We start from the raw sequence: 20,782 nt of genomic DNA, 5'->3' as shown, positions 1-20,782 counted from the left end.
GAACAGCGGATCCATCAGGCGGGTCAAAGGCGGGTCTCCGAGGCATCAAGCCTCTGCCCGGAGAGAATGAAAGGACTTGGGAGGCAGTGCCCGCAGAGAGGGCTCGCCAGGCTCCTCGCAGGTACGCTGTGGGCAGGCAGATGCTGGTGACCGGAGTACCCAGTGGCCTCAGGAGGCCCGTGTGGGCAGGAGAGACGTTGGGCATGATGAACAGGCACCCTGGGCTGGGCCCCGCAGGAACCCAACCCTCTGAACAAGTTGTCCTCCGTGTCCCGTTCCTGGAACACTGGCACCTGCCGGTTCGGCGGGCTTCTCCGAACCAGGCTGACTTAGCAGACGCAGCAGTGCAGTAAGGCACGTTGCACCGAGACCCAAAGGCTCCTCTCTGTTTACCTTTCAGGTGGATGTGAGCGATGCAGAGGCGACCCCCCGCTGGACGCAAGAGACCACAGTCTTCTTCCCAGGGGGGACAGAAGCGGCAGTGCAGGGCGCCCCTGACCCCGGTGCCTGGAGGGACGTGGGTGGGGCAAGCGCCTGGGTGGCCAGTGTGAGTTTCCAGGGCTCTGCCGGGGACGGACGCCAGGTCCCCGGAGACCAGGCCAAGGAGCAGGCTGAGTTTGACAAGACGGTGCAGCTCCAGAGGATGGTAGACCAAAGGTCGGTGATTTCGGATGAAAAGAAAGTTGCCCTCCTCTATCTAGACAACCAGGAGGAGGAGAGTGAGGGACACTGGTTTTGAGACATATGTTGTTTTCCCGAGGTTACTTACCTGGTAACGGGGCAACACACAAAGGCCTTTACTAATTTGAAGGAGCGGGGCTCACTCATGTATTAAGGCTCCTTTTGTTTCTCCAAAGGGCGCTCTGGGCTCTGTCAATTTACTTAATAATCTGCAAAGTTTGCAAATCAACTCACGCCATTGAAGGCGTTGGGAGTTTCATTTTTGAGGCGGAACTTGGAACAAAATTAGTTTTTATGGCTTCAGTCTTAGAAGTTCCTTCTCCTGGACCAGAGTCTCTCCACTCCTAGAGACAATTTCTACCAGTTTTGCTCCTGGTCACAGAAATGCCTCGCATCTGTCTGAAATCACAATTAACTATCTGTAGGTAAGAGGTCTTTATGGTAACAAGATCAAAATATATTTACGAGTCCATCTTGCATGTGCGAATACGAAATAACAAATAACCTTTAAAAGGAAAAATTCATACTCTTCTAAGTCTTCTCAAAAAGAAATCCTCGGAAGGAAGCAGATTGCTTCTTCTATTAAAAAAATAAATTCTAAATGATTTTTATCTTTAGGAGAAAGTTAAATTCACTTTAAGACCCAAATGAATTGCTTTCTACGCGTAGAGCTTTAAAAAAATATATAGTGTTTTATTTATGCGAAGGACGGCCTCAGCCTGTTGTGGTATTTCAAGTCCACACACTTGCTATGTTTGCACAGGTCCCTAGGACCCTGCACTGTGCCCTGTGTGTAGGGAAAATGACTCTTGGGAGTAGCTTAGAGTACTTTTTTTGCAGCATTAGGTGGTTAAGTAGCACACAGTCTAAATAGTTCTTTTTTGTTACACCCAAAGTTCTGGAGTCTCCAGCTCCTATCAGAATATTCTTAAGCTTCTCAGCATTCTAGCCCTTAGCACCTAAACATTTAGTTTTCCTGGTGGGAGGCAGACCCTGAAGACCATAAGGAGATCGTTGATGCTCAGAGGAGAACTTGGCTTGCCAGATGGTCGGGTGCAGGGTGGACAGCGCCTCCCAAAGAGGCCCTTTCAACCCACCTTGAAAGGAGCCAAGGTCTTCCTGAGCTCAAAGACTTAGTGATGAAAAACCACTGCCAACCTCAAGGAAGTTTTTGCCTTTTCAACAGAAATCATTACAGTTGGGGTGCTTTGTTCAGGCAAGTGAATACTAATGTAGAATAGAAGATGATGTTTTGGGGGAAGAAGCTGGGTGCCCCTACTGCTGCCCAGCACTTGAAGCACCCAGGAAGGGCCCTAGCGGAAGGCAAGGGCCCTACCCTCACAGGCCACAGGATGCTGACCTTCAAATACGTACCATTGAGTTCACGATATTAGAGTAAAGGGTGCTTTACTGGGTTTGTTTCATTTTACATAGGGCATTGCTTTTAAGGCTTCCATCTTTAAAGGGATAGTGTCACGCAAAAGTAATATCTCTAGTATTAGCACAGTATTATTTTAATCCAAGCTAGTTTCTTGCACATGTTGAAACTGTACTTCTAGCACAGAATCAATCCTAGAACTGCCAGTAGTGAGCTGAGGAATAAGGATTTGAGGTGACATCAGCCTCAGGTGGGGTATGGTGATGGGGTGGTGGTTATGAAGCACAAGGGTCTTCCCCCTGGGTGGGAGGCGGTCACACAGTGGCTCTCGGATCCTCTCGAGACCTCCCTGTCTCCTCAGCCCCCAGAAATGGCTACAGCAGATAGTTTAGGAGCGTGCATTTTCTTACTAAGTGGGAGAAATGCAGCAAAGCTTTCAGGATGATCTAATAAACACTGTGAATCAGAGTATAGAGAAAGTTGACTTGCAAGTTTAAACCTTTGTCATCTGCCAGATGAACTAGCGATTGTCACAAACTGGTACAGAGGTGACAGCTTTGCAAGCAAAGACTTCTCATTTGTAATACAGTCAAGGATGGGCTGATTTTATGTTAGCCATAATGGGTGATGGTATTTGTGTAAGTGATTTATTGGTCAGGGTGACAGCTTGCCATTCTGATGGTAAGACAGACTGATGATGGGGGAGTCTATGATGTGAGTGAGTCCGAGTGGCCTTAGTTTAATGTCCCTCTCCTGCCTTGTGATCTGGTAAATGAGTGTTGATGTGGACAGGTTATTAATATCATGACCCACCTCTATTTGGAAAAATAAATCTATCTTAGGTCTTAATTCATATTTCAATGTTAGATCACGAATCTTCAAGAAGTAGCCTGCCAAGGGTATTCACCAAGGTGGACTCCTGAGCTGTGTTTGGTTACTTGGTCTGGATCACCTAGGAGTAGGGCATGTCCTCCACCCAGTGCTGGTCACCCTACAGCTCCGAGTCCTTTAAAACCAGTCACTCTGGAGACACTAGAAATCAACTTGCGGTGGGGTGGGGTGGGGTGGACAGAACCAGTATTTACCATTGTGGAGACAAAACAGTATTAATAGAACGTTTTTCACCCTCCCACTGGTGGTTTCAGTATTGTTTCAAATGTATATTTAGGATGGAATCATCTAAGAAGCTGATCTTTCTAAGCTCCGGTTCCCTACAGAGGGAAATGTCACAAGAATGTATAAAAATAAAAATCTAAGGAAAAAAACCCTCCAAATTGTTCCTAGAGAGAGTGTTTTCCTGTAGGTGTTTTTGTAGTTTCTATTTAAACTCTAATTAAAACCTGTGTTTACAGCATTGTTTTTTAAATTTTTTTTTTTTAATGGTGGCAGAGAATCACTGGGGGGAGAACATGCATGAGAAGTTCCAGTTCCCTACCCGAATCAGAATTTGATGTTAACACAGAACCAGAAAGCATGGCAGACAGAGCAAAACTCAGCTGCTCGTGTTCAAACGTAGACTGGACAGTTTGTGGTAAGAATGTGGTCATCACAGCCTGGAATGGAGGTGTCTCCCGGGACATAGGACTTTCAGTGCTAGACCCAGGACAGTCCTGGGCACACCAAAATGGTTGGGTCACGTAGGTGCAAATTGAAGGAGTTGGTTAATCATGGCCATTTCTTAGGCGCTTGAAAGACTTGTAGTTGTTTTGAGACCTAGGCACAGTTATTAGATACCCTGACCAGTGCGTAACTTTTTACCACAAAGACCATGAGGATCTATAGTCTGCTTCTCTTGCTGAAGTTAACACATTTAATAGATGGGAGACACTGGGGCAGGACGTGCCGAAATCCATTCTTTCCTGGGCTAAGTTTTTTAAAAATGTGTTTTAGTTTCTGCAATTGCAAGATCTTATCCTCCAAGAGATACAGAGGAAGTCACATCAGAATTCACTTTTTTCCCCAAAAGCCCAGCATGGACTGTCTGCTCAGGCTGATGCAACAGCACAGCACAGACTCACAGAGTGGGAGGCTCACACAGTGGACACCTCTCCCTCCGCGTTCTGGAGGCCGGAAGTGGAAGATCAAGGCGCTGGGGGCCTCAGTGCCCGGTTGCAGCTGTCTGGTTCGCAGATAGCCATCTTGCCGTATCTTCACGCGGTGGAGAACGCGGTCATCTGTCTCGTGTCTCTTCTGATCAGGGCACTACCTCCATTCATGGGACTCTACTCCCATGTATCCCATCACCTCCCAGAGGCCCCACCTCCTAATACTTTCACACTGAGGATTAGGGCTTTGTCATGAATTTTGGAGGCACACATTAAAAAAATAATAAAATGCTTACTCCACCATCCACATTGAAACCCATGTCTTCAATCAGATGGGACACTTGTTGAGTAGTGACCATGTCTCCTGCCTTCATCCCACAGGCCTATCTGGGATAAGTGGGAAGGAGTGGGAATGGCTTGTGTGGCCAGTTGTCACAACTTCCAAAGGGGACAAGGGACCCTGCCTCTCTCTCCACCCTGTCACAGGCCTTTTTGGTTTATTAACACCCTTCATTCTTGAGGTGGGATCCTGCACAAATGGAACCAGAGTGGCTCTGGGTTTCCCATTGGGTACTGGAGTAGAAGGGGGCCTGTGTGCTGCATCCTGTCGCCATCGTAGCACCAGCTTGCAGCCTTGTTGGATCATGGTCCATGGGATGACGGTGGGAAGGAGAAGAACAGCACCGCGCACTGTGTGTACTCTACACCTCTTTCCAGTACCGGCTCTCATGGTTGACTGCATGAAGAAAGGTGCTCAAAACTTCCCACTCTGCTTTTCCATTCTCTAGCGGCAATGACCTCCCTGGAGACGGAAGACCACTGTGGACACAAGCGCTCGTCCTGCTCCGCCCACCCCTCCCTCACGTGCTGAGCCCAGCTGAGCTATCTCCAGAGGGCAGCCATGTTCTCCTGCCTGGAGTAGAGGCCACAAGTCAGCAGCCCTCCCCTGCAGCCTCTCCAGGCTGGCCGCCTCGCCTTTTCACTGCCTCCCCTGCCCTCTAGCCCGTTTACCACCATTCCCTCCCTGCCTCGCTGTACTGGGCTCTTTCCCTCCGTTACCGACTAATTTCACCCTTATGTGTAGTAGGTAGTGTCCATGTTGGGTGGCAAGCTCTGAGGGGATGGGGACAGCATGTCTTGTTGACTCTTGTGTCCCCAGCTCTCACCACTTGCCTGGTGCACACTGGGGGCTCAGCCACTTTCAGTCAAGGCCCTTTGCATGGGTAAAGAAAAGCTTCCTCCTGGTCCTCTCTGGGCTCCGAGAACTCGGAGGCAGGCTCCTTTTAAAAACACATAACAGCCCCAGTACTTCCAAGATTCCTCTTATTATCATTTTATCTTCAATCCCTATTATCTTCTTATAAAAGGGGCTTTTCCCTGTCAGAACTTTATTGTTTCTAATCTGACTCCAGGCCTACACAAGAGGCTCTGTGTGTACAGATACTGTGCATGGTATTCACACACAGCAAGTTTCAAACTTTTGAAGAGAAGCCTTTTTTTAGCCCCCGGTAGTACTGATGGGTAAAAATTTTTGTTGGCAAGAAAAATCACTTGGGCGGTAAAAAAGAACAAAGGCTTTATAGAAGCACCAGATCGCCCGAAGGGTCTCCGAGGTCCCAGTGTGGCCCACCGGGAGTTGGAGGCGCAGCTCTGTTGCCTGTTGGAGCAAACAGCCTTGACGGTATTGAATCCCATCGCCCTGTGGGAGAGGTTTACAGGCTCCCAGGCACGACTGAAGCTTTCTCTGGGGCGGGGCGGGGGCCTCAGTCGGCTGCGCTGGGCCTGGCCTTCCCCGGCGCACCGTGCTGGGCCGCGCTGCCGCCGAACGCCGCTTTGGCTCTGGGGGTCTGCCTGGGTTTCACGGCCACCTCCGGGGCCCTGCAAAGGAGAAGGGGGGTGAGCGTGCTGCCCCCGGCCCTGCACACGGGCACCCTGCAGCTCTCGCCGCTGTGAAGGGAAGCCCAGCGAGGGGAGAGCCCTGGCTCAGGGACAGAAAATGCCAATTCCTTGGGCGCACTCGCGCGGAGCCGCATCAGCCGGAGGCTCTGAGGCAGCGCCCCCTGCTGGCTGTCCCCTCGCCTTCGGGCCTCCCGGGATCCTCCCCGGGCGGTCACGGTCACGGTCACGGTCACAGAGGCCGCAGGCTCGGGGAGGGGTGGCTCTCCACAGCAGAGTGAGCCTGCTGGCGGAGAAAGACCTGGGGCGGCCTTCAAGGTGGAGTCAGAGGGCTCTCAGGCACCCCGCCATCCTGCCGGCACCCTGGGAGGAGGGGAAGCCACGGGCGGGCCGCGCTAGACTGCGCCCTGGCCTTCCGGCGGCGGGGAGGGCCCGCAGGTGCCGGCCGGCGGGAGGGAGGATCCCAGGGGGGCAGCTCATCGCTTCCAAGCATCGGGGCAAGGGAGATCTCTTACAGCCGGGTTTTCAAAGAAACCACTGGTCCTGCATAGTTCATGAGTTACAGGGAAGTCACTTGGTAAGACTTTCCACAGTCTCACAGAACCAGCTTCCTTTGAGATCTGAATGGCAAAGGACATGGTGGGAGGGGAAGCCAACTCACTTGGCCAGGACGTCCATGGTCTGCTGGGTGGCCAGAGTCCTCTTGTCCTGTGGTCCGTATAAGAGAGTCTGAATCTGAAGACACTGCAGAACACCAGGTAGTGATCATGAGATTATCAAAATGTCACTGAGAGCATTTCACCAAGTATCATTCTCAGTAAAGAATACTTCATTCACAGACCCCTGCTTGACGGGACTGGTGCATTCTCAGGGTTTCTCACCGACAGTCTGACCTTCAGTTTGGACGCTCTGAGGGATCCAGGAAACAAATGTGAAGTTTTAACACCATTTGACACAACTCCCTATGACTAGCTGTATGCAAACTGTGTTTAAAGTAGTACTTTTAGAAAATAAAGGCAAGAACATTGGTATTGACTGGAGATCTCTAGTTTCCATTTTTTTTTTCAAAAGTTGATTTATTTTTTTTATTTATCTTTTAATTTTTATTTATTTATGATGGTCACAGAGAGAGAGAGAGAGAGAGAGAGAGAGAGAGAGAGATGCAGGCAGAGGGAGAAGCAGGCTCCATGCACCAGAAGCCCGATGTGGGATTTGATCTCGGGTCTCCAGGATCGCGCCCCGGGCCAAAGGCAGGCACCAAACCGCTGCGCCACCCAGGGATCCCTCTAGTTTCCATTTTTAAATGAATCTCATTATAGCTCAGAAAAGTGTTTTAATGGTTTTGTTTTTTTCTTTTGTTAAAATGCTTTATCTTATGGGCTTTCTATATTCATTACTATACAGTAATTTCTTAGGAATTAATTGATTTAGGAGTTAAATATTCAGCTTATGTATATCCAGGGCTAGCTTTGCCTTGATTTCTCCCTTCTGCTTATGGAGCTGCCATTTGGTTGCTTATACCAAGCTAGGGCAAACTCAAGGAAAGGATAAAGAAAGTTGTGCCCCCAAATGGCCAAACCCAAAAATGGTTTTCATCCAGAGACAGACAATAGACCAATAGAACATGGCAGAGAGTCGAACACTTGACAGATGGCAGGAGTGCCTTGAAAGGTCTAGGGGGAAGAGCTGAACTAGTCAATAAATGGAACTTTTAGATGAAAATATTGGAGGTTTGTCTTTTTCATCTTGAGGGAGGGAAGTATTTCTTAGACAATATCCAGACAAACCAAAAGTAAAAGACTGATAAAATTTAACTGTATTAAAATTCAAAACATCTACGTACCAAAATTCATCTTAAGCAAAGTACAAAGAGGGAAAGTACAAAGTACAATGAGGGAAAATATTCGCACAATACTGAGAAAGGGTTAGTATTAACAGTGCATAGAGAACTCCTATAAGATAATGAGAAAAACAACCCACCAATAGAAAATAATCAAATAATATAAACAAATTATTCAAGGAAGTTGAAAGTTAAGTGGCTAATAAACACACCTAAGCCCACTAGTAATCAGAAATGCAAACTAAAACTTCAATGAGGTTGTTCCTTCGCCTATTAAATTGCAAAAAGTCTGATAATAATACCAAGCTTTGTCAAAGGTATTGAGCAAGAACTCTTACCTACTGGGCAGTCCAGGTGGCTCAGTGGTTTAGCGCCACCTTCAGCCCAGGGTGTGATCCTGGAGACCCGGGATCGAGTCCCACATCGGGCTCCCTGCATGGAGCCTGCTTCTCCCTCTGCCTGTGTCTCTGTCTCTCTCTCTCCCTCTGTGTCTCTCATGAATAAATAAATAAAATCTTTTAAAAAAGAAAAGAACTCTTACATATTGATAGTGGGTGTTGAAATTGGTACAACCACTTCTTTTTTTTTTTTTTTGGCACAACCACTTCTTAAAACAATTTGTCACTATTCAGTAATGGATAGGTAAATTGTGATAAATATGTATTGTATATGTACAATATCATACAGATTTTTGATGTGCATATATGTAGCCACATAGACAAATCTCGTGATTCTAGAGGGGAAAAAAAAGCAAATTGCAGATGGCTGCATTTTATATTATTATATATTACATATTGTTATAATATATATTGTATATATAATTTACACGAAGCTTAAGAAGCATGTAAAAACAAAGCCATTGTAAGATAATTAAGACAGCTTGAGAATGATATCAAATTCAGGATAGTAGTCATCTGGAGGTAGGGTAGGAAATGCTTATATTGAATAATGAGCTCAAAAGTGTTACATTCTTCCTACTTTTCTGCATATCTGAAATACTTTATATTTTTAAAATATTGAATTGGTCTTTCTACATGGTAACAGCTTGAGTCAAAAAAAAGTGTGAGGGTTTGGGGACTTTGTACTGAAGACTGTTTATTTGTTCTAATCTGCCAACATTTTTAGGTCTTTGAGAGAATTAAAATGCAGGCAGCCAAAATCCTTTGTCTAAGATATGGAAAATATCAAAACCTTCTGAATGTTTGGTTCAGTCTGAGGACTTGATGTGGTTCTGGAATCTGAGAATGTGGCTGTCTTCTGGAGGAAAGAAGCATTATTAGATGGAGACGTGACACGGTTCTCTTTTAAAAGAACAGATCTTCACTCTGTTGAATTATATAACACCAGGAAGTAGTGCACTTGTTCTCTTATTCCATTTAGCTTATAATCCATTATCTCCAAAACCCCACCCCCTCCATCCAACAAGTCCCAGCCTTTCTGAATCTGCACTGGGGCCCTGGCCAGGCCTGGCCTGGGCAACGTGCTGCTCATTCCATGGGTTTGAGCCAGACCTGCTTTAATCCACAGATAAACTGCTGTGAACTTGGGAAATGCAGGACCCTGAGAGAGTTCTCTATTGCTTTTGGGGACGGGTTTCTGATACCCACGACACTTAACGTAAACTCTTTCAACCCTCCTCTCCTGCATGTCTCCCAGCTGATGGAAGCTTGGGGGTGTCTCCCCGCAGGGCACAGGGCCTGGGAGAGGAGTTGCTTAGGAAGGAACTGCAAGCAGGAAGCCAGCAGGCTTTCTCCTCACCCATGCCTGGCAGTGAGAGGCCTCTGTCCAGGGCTAACAAGACTTCATTTTCTCCTGCATGGCCAGAAAGACCTTAACTCAGTATAAAAGATCAGGTCTAATTTTAAACACACCTGACTCCTCTGTGTAGATATTTATGAGCACCTCCGATGCAGCTCGTTTTGAGATGAGCTCATGCCAACATGCCTTTGTGCTAATTCATTCATTGTGACATTAGAATTTTACTGACATTTTAACAATTATTTGAGATGTTTTGAGGTCTCAGATTACCCTGCCTTAACAGATGGCCTCCTAAATCCAAAACTCAGGAGGAATTTCCATCCTACCCCTTTGGTTACTGAAGCTTCTCCCTGGCCCCTCATTCTCTCAGGAAAGATATACTGGCAGCTAAATATTCACGGATTCCTGGGAACACGGACATGGCGATTGACAACGTGCCTCTACAAATTCTCACTAGTTTTACTAACTACCTTCATCCCAGACCCTGTGTGCCAATCCTTTTCCCCGGGGAAAATGTTTGTAGAGAGATGGAGGTAGGAGAGAGGGCCATAATCAATACTCAAGTCCAAAAGAGGTGAGCCCTGCCCATCCCCATCCCTACTCCCTAGACCCTGGCAGTCAAGACTCTTCTCTTCCTGGCATTAATAGATTTTTTTAAAGGCTACTTATCCTCATTGAGATTTGCCCCAAATTGTAGCTGAAGCGAGAAGAGTTGTAAAAGAAAGCCAACTAAGAGGGAAACGGGTCCTCAGCCCCTGCCTAACCTCCTTTATGATGCAGCGCCCAGGGATGCCATACGGGGCACATCAGGGAAGAATCATTTATCCGTTAGTTGGAATAGTCTTCAACAGCCACCTTTTGAAAAGAGTGAAATAATCCCTTACTGACCCTTACTAGAAAATGTTTACAGAGCCGCGTATGTATCGGAGAAACATAAACTGAGTTTTTCAATGTTCTGCTCCTCTTAGCTAAATTCGCTTAAGCACTTTTGCGTGAAATAGGTATTTCGATTTCTTTTGTTAAAAATACAGACATTGACAGAGGCAAAGTCGATAAGTGTTAATGGAACCTCCTGGGAGCCCAGCATTGTAAACCCTTCTCTGAACTAAGTAGAGAACTCCCAAGCCTTGGTTGTAGAACATTCTACGCTGTAAGTCAAAGCTGGTTTTGTGCTCTCCAGACTCCTCCAAGGCCTGTGCAGTCCTATTTGAAATCAGCCTCTACAGGGTGTTTCTCATTTTTCCTTAAGTGAACAAGACACCCCGAAGTTTCCAGAATCCAGATGAATTCTGAGGAGCCAAGGCATTGCTGTTATTCTCTTTGATTTTATCTGCAGGGCTTGGGAGAAGTCATTTGGGTTTCTATTATTCCTTAAATGCCAAATAAGCAGCTTTCCTCCAGCTGTAGAAAGACAGAAGGGGGCACCCGCTTCTACACTAGCCTGCAAGCTGCCCCTGCAAGGGCTGTGTTTCTGTTGCTTGCCTTTTGTGCTGCTTGCCAGGGCCCTGGCAAGCCGATGTGCGATAGTTGCTAGGTGAATGAATGATTAAACAAGTGGACAAGCAGGAAGCTCCTGAGTGGCTCAGTTAAGCATCTCCTTTGGCTCAGGTCATCATCTTGGGGTCCTGGGATCGAGCCCCATGTTCGGCTCCCTGCTCAACGAGGAGTCTGCTCGCTGCTCTCCCTCTGCCCTTCCTGTTCGTGTGTCCCCCGCCTCCTTTCTTGCACACACGCTCTTTCTCTCAAATGAATAAATGAAATCCTAAAAACAAACAAGTGGACAAGCTGTTCATATGAAGAAATAGGACTCCAGGGATCCATCACTGTGGATGGGAGCTTCACTGTGGGCGCAGCGTTACACACCTTCACCCTCCAAATCCAGGCAGGTTCAGTAGCTACAAGAGCGTTGTTCACTAGGTGCTGCTTCTCTTAGTCATTTGTAGGTGCCGAGCTAGTTAAGACACAACTTTAAACATCTGATGTGAAATTTTAAAAAATTCTCTTTGACGTGACTGAGCTTGGAGAGCTAGGTTTCTAAGGGGCCTGGGAGACAAAACAGTTGGGATTAGAGCCATCAGGTAGTGTCTTCCCAGCTCTGGGCTACCTCTGTGGCCCAGACCTCATGCCCTTCCCAGTGCGGTTGGAAGGGTGGCTCTGGGCTGGGGGGATGGGGGGCTAGCTACGGCATGGAGGTTAGCTGACTCAGTATACTCTGGCTTTAGAAAGCCACAACAGCTAAATGCCCAAACTGACAAAGGAGCGAAGCTTCTGGTTTGGGCAGGAATCTCTGACAATCTGCTGTCCCAACTCAAGGCCATTTATTTTCATGGCAAGTGCCTCTCTGCAGGACGGGATTGGGGTGCCTTAGCCCTCCCTTCCTCCATCAACTTCCAGCCTGGTAAGGGTCTGTGCCAAGCTTGTCCTGCTATTACATGTATTTTGTCCTTATATGAGGTGAAAAACAAAACCAGAGAAAGGTAAATTAAAAAAAGACTCTAATTCTCAAGATCTGAAATCACTACTCTTCTTTACATATTATCTGCTGCAACGGTACACCCTTGGCAGAGAAATCACCCAGAAATTCATGAGCTGTGTCTCTGTTTTCATGTCAATTCTCAGAACTGGTATGAAGAAGAGAAGAGGTCAGAAACCAAAATACATGGAAGTGTGAAATGTTTTCAGTGTTTAGAAAAACACAAATATACTTTCATTTACTAATCTTTACCAGGCAGGCAGAAGTGATTTACTTAAATGATGACCTTGGGAGGACTGAAAGGACAAACCGAAACACAATTCATCAGGGGGCATTTTCCTGCAGAAACAGGGACACATTTTCCACACAGAAACAGGGAAGCTTGGCTTTCTGGAGCCCTACCCAGGAACCAAGTCTTGTCCTCACCGGGCCCCCATCTTCCTCCATCTGCCCTTGCTCCTGCGGCAGATGTGTGCAGAGCCCCTGCAAGATGCCACCCTGTGTCCACCTCAGTGACACAGCAGGGAGGCAGGGGCAGGCTGAAGGCCTTTGTGGGGTGATATGTGAGTTGAGGCCTGCAGGATGGGGAGTTGGCCAGCCATGTGAAGAGCACCAGGTCGGGGGAAGGTGAAGGTGGTGGTGGTGATGGGGGAGGTCCCAGGTAGGAGGACTGGAGAGTGTTTGAAGGAACATACTCTGATTCTCCTTCTCTCTCTGTCTCTCTTTTTTTTCCTCTCTCCCTCCCTTCCTCTCACACGCACGCTCACTTGCACACATGCACCCTTGCGGCTCCCTTACCTGGAGACCCACTAATTCCAAGACCCACCTGCTGCACGGGTGGGTGGGTGGGAAGCCTCCCAGACAGGAGGATAGATAAGGTGGGACCAGAGGCACCAGGAGAGGGACATGGGAGATGAGGAAGAAAGGGAGGCCCAGGGACTGCCACTCACACAGCTGCTGAGAGCGGCCCCGTCTGCAAAGCTCTCCCCGAGTGCCTGCTGAGTGCCAGCCTTGGAAGTGTGCATGCCATCCTTGTCTCCCTCACTCCTCACCTCTGAGCTGCCATGTGCTGTGGCTTCTACATCCTTATCGACATCCCTCGACTCCCCCATGACTTTGCTCCATCCCCTGGCCACTGTCTTGGAGCAAGCTACCATCATCTTTCTCCAGGACAACTGTAACACAAATATTTAGAGGACACAGGCATCAGCAGGACTTGCTATTGTGGGGAATCCTGCTGCGCCCGCACATTATCAGTCCAGGCAGCCAGTTTTTTGCATAAAAGCCGAACTTGCCCATTTTGGAGCCAGATAGAGCAAGAGATCCAGACCCTCTTCAAGCTAAGCCCTCTGATCTGCCTTCTCGAGGCCCATTCCCTTCCTGACGCGGAGCTTGGCCGTTATCGCCTGCGTCCTTCCTGAGCTGGGGCACTCACACCAGCCATTCCTGGCCACCACTGTGAACACTTGCAGAAGGTCACAATGAATTCAGGCAGGACATTTTGCCTTTCCCTCCATCGCTGGCCATCTGCCCGTAAACTCCTGGGTGTCCTGCATCTGGTAGGCTCTGACAAATCACCAGTGTCAGGCCGGGACAGTCTGTCTGGACCCACAGTTCTGAGCCCTCCAGACTCTGACCCCAGTTTAGGAACTTTGAAGGCTCTGAGAACTCAATGAGCCAACAGTAAGTGTTCTGACAGCTGAGGAGCTTCCGATGTTCCAGTGAACATCCCCCCCTTCCGTGGGGACAGCCTGTGTACACCACTCATCTGTGTTTTCTAAGGGACAGCAAAGGTGGAGGGTGCTGCATGTGGGCTGCCCTCATTGGGCCTTTTCCCAGCAGCTGGTGATATCATTCCCATCTGGCCTGTAGCAGGCAAGAGAGGCTCATGTTTTCCCCACGGAAGGTCAAAAATGGACCTATAACCATCAGCTCCCACTGTTAGACTCTATCAACCGATCTACAAACAGGAAGAAGTGCCTGGAACATCTTTAGGGGTGCTTTTCAATCCAAGAACAGGATTTTTTTGATGTGAAATTCATGTGGTCATGATTTTACTCTCTTTCAAAAAGGATTTGAGGGAATCTGCTGTAGCCCCAAGGTGGGTTAGTCAATGACCATTAGGAAAATCAGAATCAAGAACAAATAAGACCACACTTGAAAACAGTGTGGGCTAATATGCGGCTCTATGGAGACTCCAAACTTGCTCTGGATTTCCTGGTATCCAGGACAACCAGGAAAACACTACCCAGGCTAAAGGGAAAGTAAAACTAAGTGGTCTCGTGATGGAATGGCAGTGTGTGAATTATGAATAAAATAGAGCTGTCCAGGGATGGCTTTCTCATCTACAATCTATGAACAACAACCATCTGCCTCCACCTCTCTTCAACCGATTCGTTATCTCATCGTTATGAATTTCTTGGAGAGAGGTCACATAAAATTATGTTATTCTTTTATGGAAATGTTTAATGTTCGCATATGTTCACAGCTGTGAAGCAGTCAGGCAGTGGATTGACCCCTAATGATGATGGTTATTTATGAGGGAGGCCAGATGAAGGGGGGCCCCACCCCAACTTCATCTTGTCACTGGGCCCAGGATGAGTCCTGAGAGGCTACTGACCTGGGAAACAGTCTTTAGGAAGCCTTTTTTTGTAGCCTTTCACCTGGATGAAAATGTTGGCAGTGATGCCCCTCCTAGAATCAAACCAGGTCTCTATGTTGCAAAAGCATGTGGAACTTTTGCTGTGGAAATTTCCATCTGAAGCCAACAGATTTCTCCAATTGCCTCCTGCAGGCAGATGCCTTTGAAAAACAGATCAATAATACGGTTTTCCTTTCAGTAATTTAATCCCACGGTCTGCTTTGTTTCTCATGCTTTCCTGTTTTTCATGCCCACAGGACTATGCCCGGGCCACTCAGCACAGGAGGGCATGTCTGGAAAAGCTAGTATTCACTGGGTTTCTGTTCCAGAATTAAAAACTTGGGAGATTCAGCTGTTGTGAAAAAAATCAGAGAAACACTAAGCCAGCAGCTTTAGAAAGCTGTTGCTGGTTCCATAGAGTCCAGGGCTAAGTATGGAAATGGAGAAAGTCTGGCTCAGCAGCAGATATGCAAGGGCATGTTTCAGGTCTTGTGTGTGTGCCCTAGCATTCACGGTGTAGCCAGCCCTGTCCTCAGATGAGCACAGAGGAGTGGCAGCGAGGACTGTGTGGACCACAGTGCACACGACCAACAGACATAGAAGTTTCAGCCTTTTCTTCCCACATTCTGGCAAATAACCAGATAGCTTTAAAATGTCAAAGCCATTGTGTTCAGGACTGATGGTTAATGAGGCCAAACTGAAGGGAAAAAATTGCACTAACTTCCACTGCAGACTTTGGGAGTGATGAAACCTGACAGTTTCTTGACGCTGAGCTGATTTTAAGCCCCGTGGATGGGCATGGGGCCTAGAGCAGTAATCTCAACCTTCCCCCAAAAGCTAAAATGCAGATCCTTGGGCTCCTGGACTCCTGCCCCGGATGCAGATTCAGAAGGTCATCCTGATGCCGGGCTTTAAGACCCTATACTTGGTGAACAGTTGGTAATAAGGAAAGCATGTGGGCTTAAGAGGAACCTGCCCATAGACAACTTACTTGTTTCCAGGCGCTTCAGGCCCCTTGCCTGTAAGATAGGACTACTTGGGGCACCTAGGTGGCTCAGATCATGATCCTGGGGGTCCAGGGATCGAGTCCTGCACCAGGCTCCCTGCAGGAAGCCTGCTTCTGCCTCTGCCTCTCTCTGTGTCTCTCATGAATAAATAAATAAAATCTTTAAAAACAAACAAACAAAGAAACAAACACAGAGCTACTAACATCTGACTTGCAGGGCTGCAAGGATTGGGAATGTTGTATGGGCTGCCCTGGGCAGCAGCCAGCCTGGCCCCAAGCCTGTAGGTCGATAGTGGTACCTGCCCAGCTCCACTGGGGATGGTGGGACTTTGTGAAGGTTCGAGTGGCCCCTGCCCAAGTTTCTTGGGCATTTGCTCACATTTGCCAGCTTGCCCCATGCCTGGGGTCCCTCCCCGACCTGGAGTTGAGTGGCCAGGCTGAACCCTCGGAAGAGGAATCACAGTGGAGACTCCTTCCCAAGGGCAGGCAGTGCCTCGGCTGGGAAAGCTCTGCCCTCTCCTCCTCCTGGTGCACCCTGGCACCCTGGACTCCACTGGATCTGCTGCTTTCCAAGACAGCCTCGCTTCCTCCCCTCATTCTGTCCCCGGGACAATGTGGGGGGAAGAAAGTCTGGGTGTTGCTGTTACCTCCATTTCACAGATGAAAAACCTGCAGCCTCTTGTCTCAAGTCCTGGCCCATTCCAAGCCATTCTCAATGCTGTCCTCACTATGATTTTTTTTTTTTTAAATCTGAAGTATAAATATAGATCCGTGGTCTATATTATCTGCTTAAAATTCCCTTCTTGGCTTCCAGCTGCTTAGAGCAATGTTCAGGAAACTTCTTCTGCAAAGCACCACAAGGTAAATATTGTGGGCTTTGTAGGCTGAGAGACAAAATTACGGTGTAGGCACATATGTAACGAGAGAGAGCAAATGTCCTCAAGTTTGTTTTATCAGTGAAATTATGAGTAGGTTGTTTTTGTAATCTAATTTTACTAAGGAGAAGAATGGGTTTCTTTTTTGGTGCAGGTGAGATTTCACTTAGTGGGGGTTCAATTAGTGCTCCTTCTACTCCAGTCAATTTATGATCACCTATAAAATGATGACAGGTTTTAGGACTATCTGCAAAAGCCATTTTTAACTCGGCTTATGTCCTTAACTATAATGAAATAAACACAGGCAATGAAGTGGCCATTGTTTGGGACACCTGCTTAAGGGATCAAGTCTCAGCCCCTTAACCTACAACCATGGCTACAGGGAGCTGACCCCATGTCTTTCCCAGATGAGTCCTGAAAGACGGTCAGCACCATCTAGTTTGTGCTTCTTTAACAGGCTTCACTCTCTTGCCCCTGAGCCTCTTCTTCCACTCCATTTCCAACCTGGGAATTCCTGTCTCTGTTAGGCTACACTCTTTTTCAGGACTACTTATCCGTGGACACCTACCCTAAGCCCCTTCCCTCCCCTAGATCCCAGGGTGGACCTGGAGAACTTAGCACATGCTATTGTAGTTGGGGGTTTACAATCTGTAACTCCTTCACTCTCCTTGGGATGCTCTCAAACGGGGAAGCTACTCCACGCCCACTGTACGCATTGCACGTGCTTCAAAAATAGGGAGGGGCTCCATGGACCTTGTCTCAGGTCTTCTGACTATGAGGCTGTGTTTCCTGCACTATCTCCACCCTGGGCCACCCAGCTGCCTTGAGGGCACCATGTTCTTACAGCTTACCCCGCCCCTGGCCTCAGCTGACTGATCCAGAGTGAGCACTGGGTTCAAGCCAGGCTTATAGACCTTTCCCTGAGAACTTTCAAGCTGGGACTGAGAAATGGCACAGGGATAGGAAGTAAAACTCTGGAAGGCTGGCAGCCATGATCTTCATCTTGAGGGGAGACACAACCATGACAGAGGAGGAAGAGGATGTGCATAGAGAAGCAGGCAGGAGTTCTGGACAGAGAGAGCCTTGCAACATTCTCCTGAAGCTCAGCTACATCCTGCTCTGCTAATCATCTGCCTATTGGCTCTTCCTTGGAAACCACAAAACAGACACCCATTTATACCTGAGCTAGTTTGTTTCCTGTCAGTGATAATCCAAAGACTCCTTCTTATCCTGATCTTGGCATTCTCCCCACTATGCCACTGGTTCCCAAATGTTTTTAAGCATAGGAAGCCCTGGTTCAAATAAAATCTTACTGAGGAGCCCAAGATGTGAACTATGTGAAATGTAGAACAGATGGTGTGGTCTGTACTGCTTGGTGCCAAAGTTCCACTCTGACAACTCCTGACTTTGCAATCAATGCTGAGACACCTATCCTTTTAGCCTCATTTTTTCCTCTTTGTAAACAAAACAAAACAAAAGAAACAAAACAAAACAGAATTAGAGGTATCCAACTCTTCAGGTTGCTATAGGACTTAAATAAGTTAATATATGTAAATTGTTCAACCCAGGGATATAACAATCGGTCAATAATTATTAGCTCAGAAGTAAGGGATGGAGGAACCCAGGGCAACTGCCACCTTCACTGCCCTCCTCATTCTTCCCTCAATAATGTCTTTGGTACACGTATAATGTTCAAATTATCTGAAATGATTTGTTTAAATAAATTATCTTAAATGATTAGTTTAACATATCTTCCTGGTTAGACTGAAAGTCTCATAAAAGCAAGATGCATATTTAACTTGATCATTGCTTTTCCCAGGTCTGCTGAGCACAGTACTAGCACAGAGAAGGTGCCGATAACTACTGTTGACTAAGTGATAATAGTTATATGTATCATCTTGTTAAAAAATAGGCACCACTCATGTTCCCAGATCTGATGTCTTCTGCAAAAGTCCTAAGAAGAGAAGGCTCAATGCATAGGGCAGCCTACTCAGAACTAAAGTTAATTCTTTTGGTCAGTTATGTTACTTAGAGGTTCCCAGGTTTTCCCCTTTTTCAAAATTAATTCATGTAATGAAAACACAACATGACAAAACTTATGAGATGCATTTAAAGCAATAAGAAAAGAAAAAGGTACAGCCTAAAAACACTATCTCAGGAAAAATGACAACAAATGAATTTAATTCCCAATTCAAAAAGATAGAGAAAACTCCAACAAAGTCAAACAAAATAAGTCACAAAAAAAAGAAGTAATAAAGATAAGATCAGAAATTAGTGATAAAGAACAGGAGGGTGATTGACCCATGTAGTTTGAGAAACTGACAAAAACGACAAACCACTAACTCAGTCATTGAAGAGTGAGGAAATTCAAATATAAAATGAAGAAATTAAATGGGAAGGTAACTTAAAAAAGTAGAAATTTTAAAAATTCATGAGATTACTTTGTAAGTCAATTAAAATGCAAATAAATCTAAAAAATGATAGTGAAATAGATAGTGTAATTTCATTACATGAATTAATTTTAAATAAAATGACCTCATTGGAGATAGAAAGCTTCAACAGAGCAATTTTTTTTTACAGAGGAATAGAGAAGATTGTCAAGATATTCCCTGCCATCCAAAAAAAGCAAGCCTAAAGAGTTTCATTGGAGGTACAAAACTTCAAAGACTAGATACTAGTTTTAGTGTGTGTAAATTCCTTCAAGCATAGGAAATAAAGGTAAACTTCCAAATTATTTTTATGAAGCAAATATAACATTGTACTTAAACAAATATCACTTACAAATACTGGTGCAAAAAGTCCTAAAATAAATGTTAGCAAACAGAATCAACATGTTGAAAAAATAGTTCAATAGGACCAAAGGGGATTTACTCCAGGAATGCAAGGTTGGTTCAATGTTATAATATAATACACCTTTAATAAAATCCAGCATTTATTTCTATTTAAAAAAAAAAAAAAACTCATGAAAATAGAAACTGATGAATACGTCTTTATCAGGATAAAATATATAAAACTTAGTCCAAAGCCAGAATCTACTATATGAAGAATCACTAGAGGCATTTCCACTAAGATCAGAACAAGACAAGGATGCCTATTATCTCCACTATTACTTGTTTTGTACTAGAGGTACAAACCAATGCAATTAGACAAGAGAAATCAATTAGAAGCGTTAAGAATTGAAGCATAAAACAGAAAGTAAAACTAACTGCAGATGATGTAACAGTACACCTGAAAAACCTGAAAGAACCAATGCTCAAATTAACTCAAACAAGAAAAGAGATAAGCAAGCTAGCAGAATATAAAATAACAGAGATAAACCAATAGTTTGCATACACATATACACAAGCAGTTAAAAGATATAATACCAGATAAAACTCCGTTTATAATAGCATTAAAGAAGAGGAAATGCTTAGAAATCAGCCTAATAAGAAATGTGCAGAACTTATACAAGGAACACTTTAAAATGTGCCTGAATGATACACAAGTAGACATGAACAAATATAAAGACTACCCCTTGTTCTTGGGTAGAATAACTCCATATCATAAAGATGTCAGTACTCTTGAAGTTGTTATAAATAACACAATGCTCCAAAAAAAATTCTACCAAACTTCTTATAGAGCTAGACAAGTTGATTACTAAAATTCACATATAAAAATAAATATACAGGGATGCCTGGGTGGCTCAGTGGTTTAGCGCCTGCCTTTGGCCCAGAGCCTGATCCTGGAGTCCTGGGATCCAGTCCCACATCAGGCTCCCTGCATGGAGCCTGCTTCTCCCTCTGCCTGCATCTCTGCCTCTCTCGCTCTGTGTCTCTCATGAAAAAATAAATAAAATCTTTTTTAAAAAAGGAAAAATAAAGAAAAATAAATATACAAAAATGTCTAGAAAGCCTGATACTCGAGGGAAATAAAAAACCATGCACCGTGCAGGGAGTTGAGTCCTACCAGCTATTAACCCATACTATGAAATCTCTATAATTGAGATAATGAGGCACTGGAATTTGAGTAAACAGAGAGACAAATAGAAGAGAATAGAAAGCTAGGAATATACTCAAGTATATATAGAAGGGTAGTACATGATGAAGGTGTTCTCTCAAGTCATTGGAGCACAGATGGGCTCTTTAATAAAATAATGCTAGGCAACTGGATAGCCATTTGAAAAAAAGATAACATTGGATCCTTACCTCAC

General features: G+C 45.8%; 2 protein-coding genes across 15 annotated transcripts in view; one reads left to right on the top strand and one right to left on the bottom strand.

Annotated features, from left to right (window-relative positions):
- SYNM (synemin) overlaps nucleotides 1–3,413 on the top strand; it is a 28,316-nt gene extending 24,903 nt beyond the window's left edge. The window contains exon 5 of the mRNA XM_077869950.1: nucleotides 401–3,413. Within this exon, the coding sequence (XP_077726076.1) occupies nucleotides 401–739 (339 nt within the window). The 3' untranslated portion in view covers nucleotides 740–3,413. The remainder of the gene's footprint in view (nucleotides 1–400) is intronic.
- Nucleotides 1,208–20,782, bottom strand: part of TTC23 (tetratricopeptide repeat domain 23) — a 101,049-nt gene continuing 81,474 nt past the window's right edge. For 10 of the 14 annotated variants that reach the window (XM_077869991.1, XM_077869961.1, XM_077870050.1 and 7 more), the window contains 4 exons: nucleotides 13,124–13,246; nucleotides 6,662–6,744; nucleotides 5,906–5,982; nucleotides 1,208–5,803 (listed from right to left, as the gene is read on the bottom strand). In XM_077869991.1, coding sequence (XP_077726117.1) covers nucleotides 5,682–5,803; nucleotides 5,906–5,982; nucleotides 6,662–6,744; nucleotides 13,124–13,246 — 405 coding nt within the window. In that variant the 3' untranslated portion in view covers nucleotides 1,208–5,681. Of the gene's footprint in view, nucleotides 5,804–5,905; nucleotides 5,983–6,661; nucleotides 6,745–11,080; nucleotides 11,361–13,123; nucleotides 13,247–14,691; nucleotides 14,874–20,782 lie in introns of those variants that run through there. The other 4 variants (XR_013363740.1, XM_077869983.1, XR_013363750.1 and 1 more) reach the window with 4 other exon arrangements.

This window comes from Canis aureus, chromosome 2 (assembly GCF_053574225.1).
Source record: "Canis aureus isolate CA01 chromosome 2, VMU_Caureus_v.1.0, whole genome shotgun sequence".
Lineage (NCBI taxonomy): Eukaryota > Metazoa > Chordata > Mammalia > Carnivora > Canidae > Canis > Canis aureus.
This window is presented reverse-complemented; position numbering and strand designations above follow the sequence as displayed.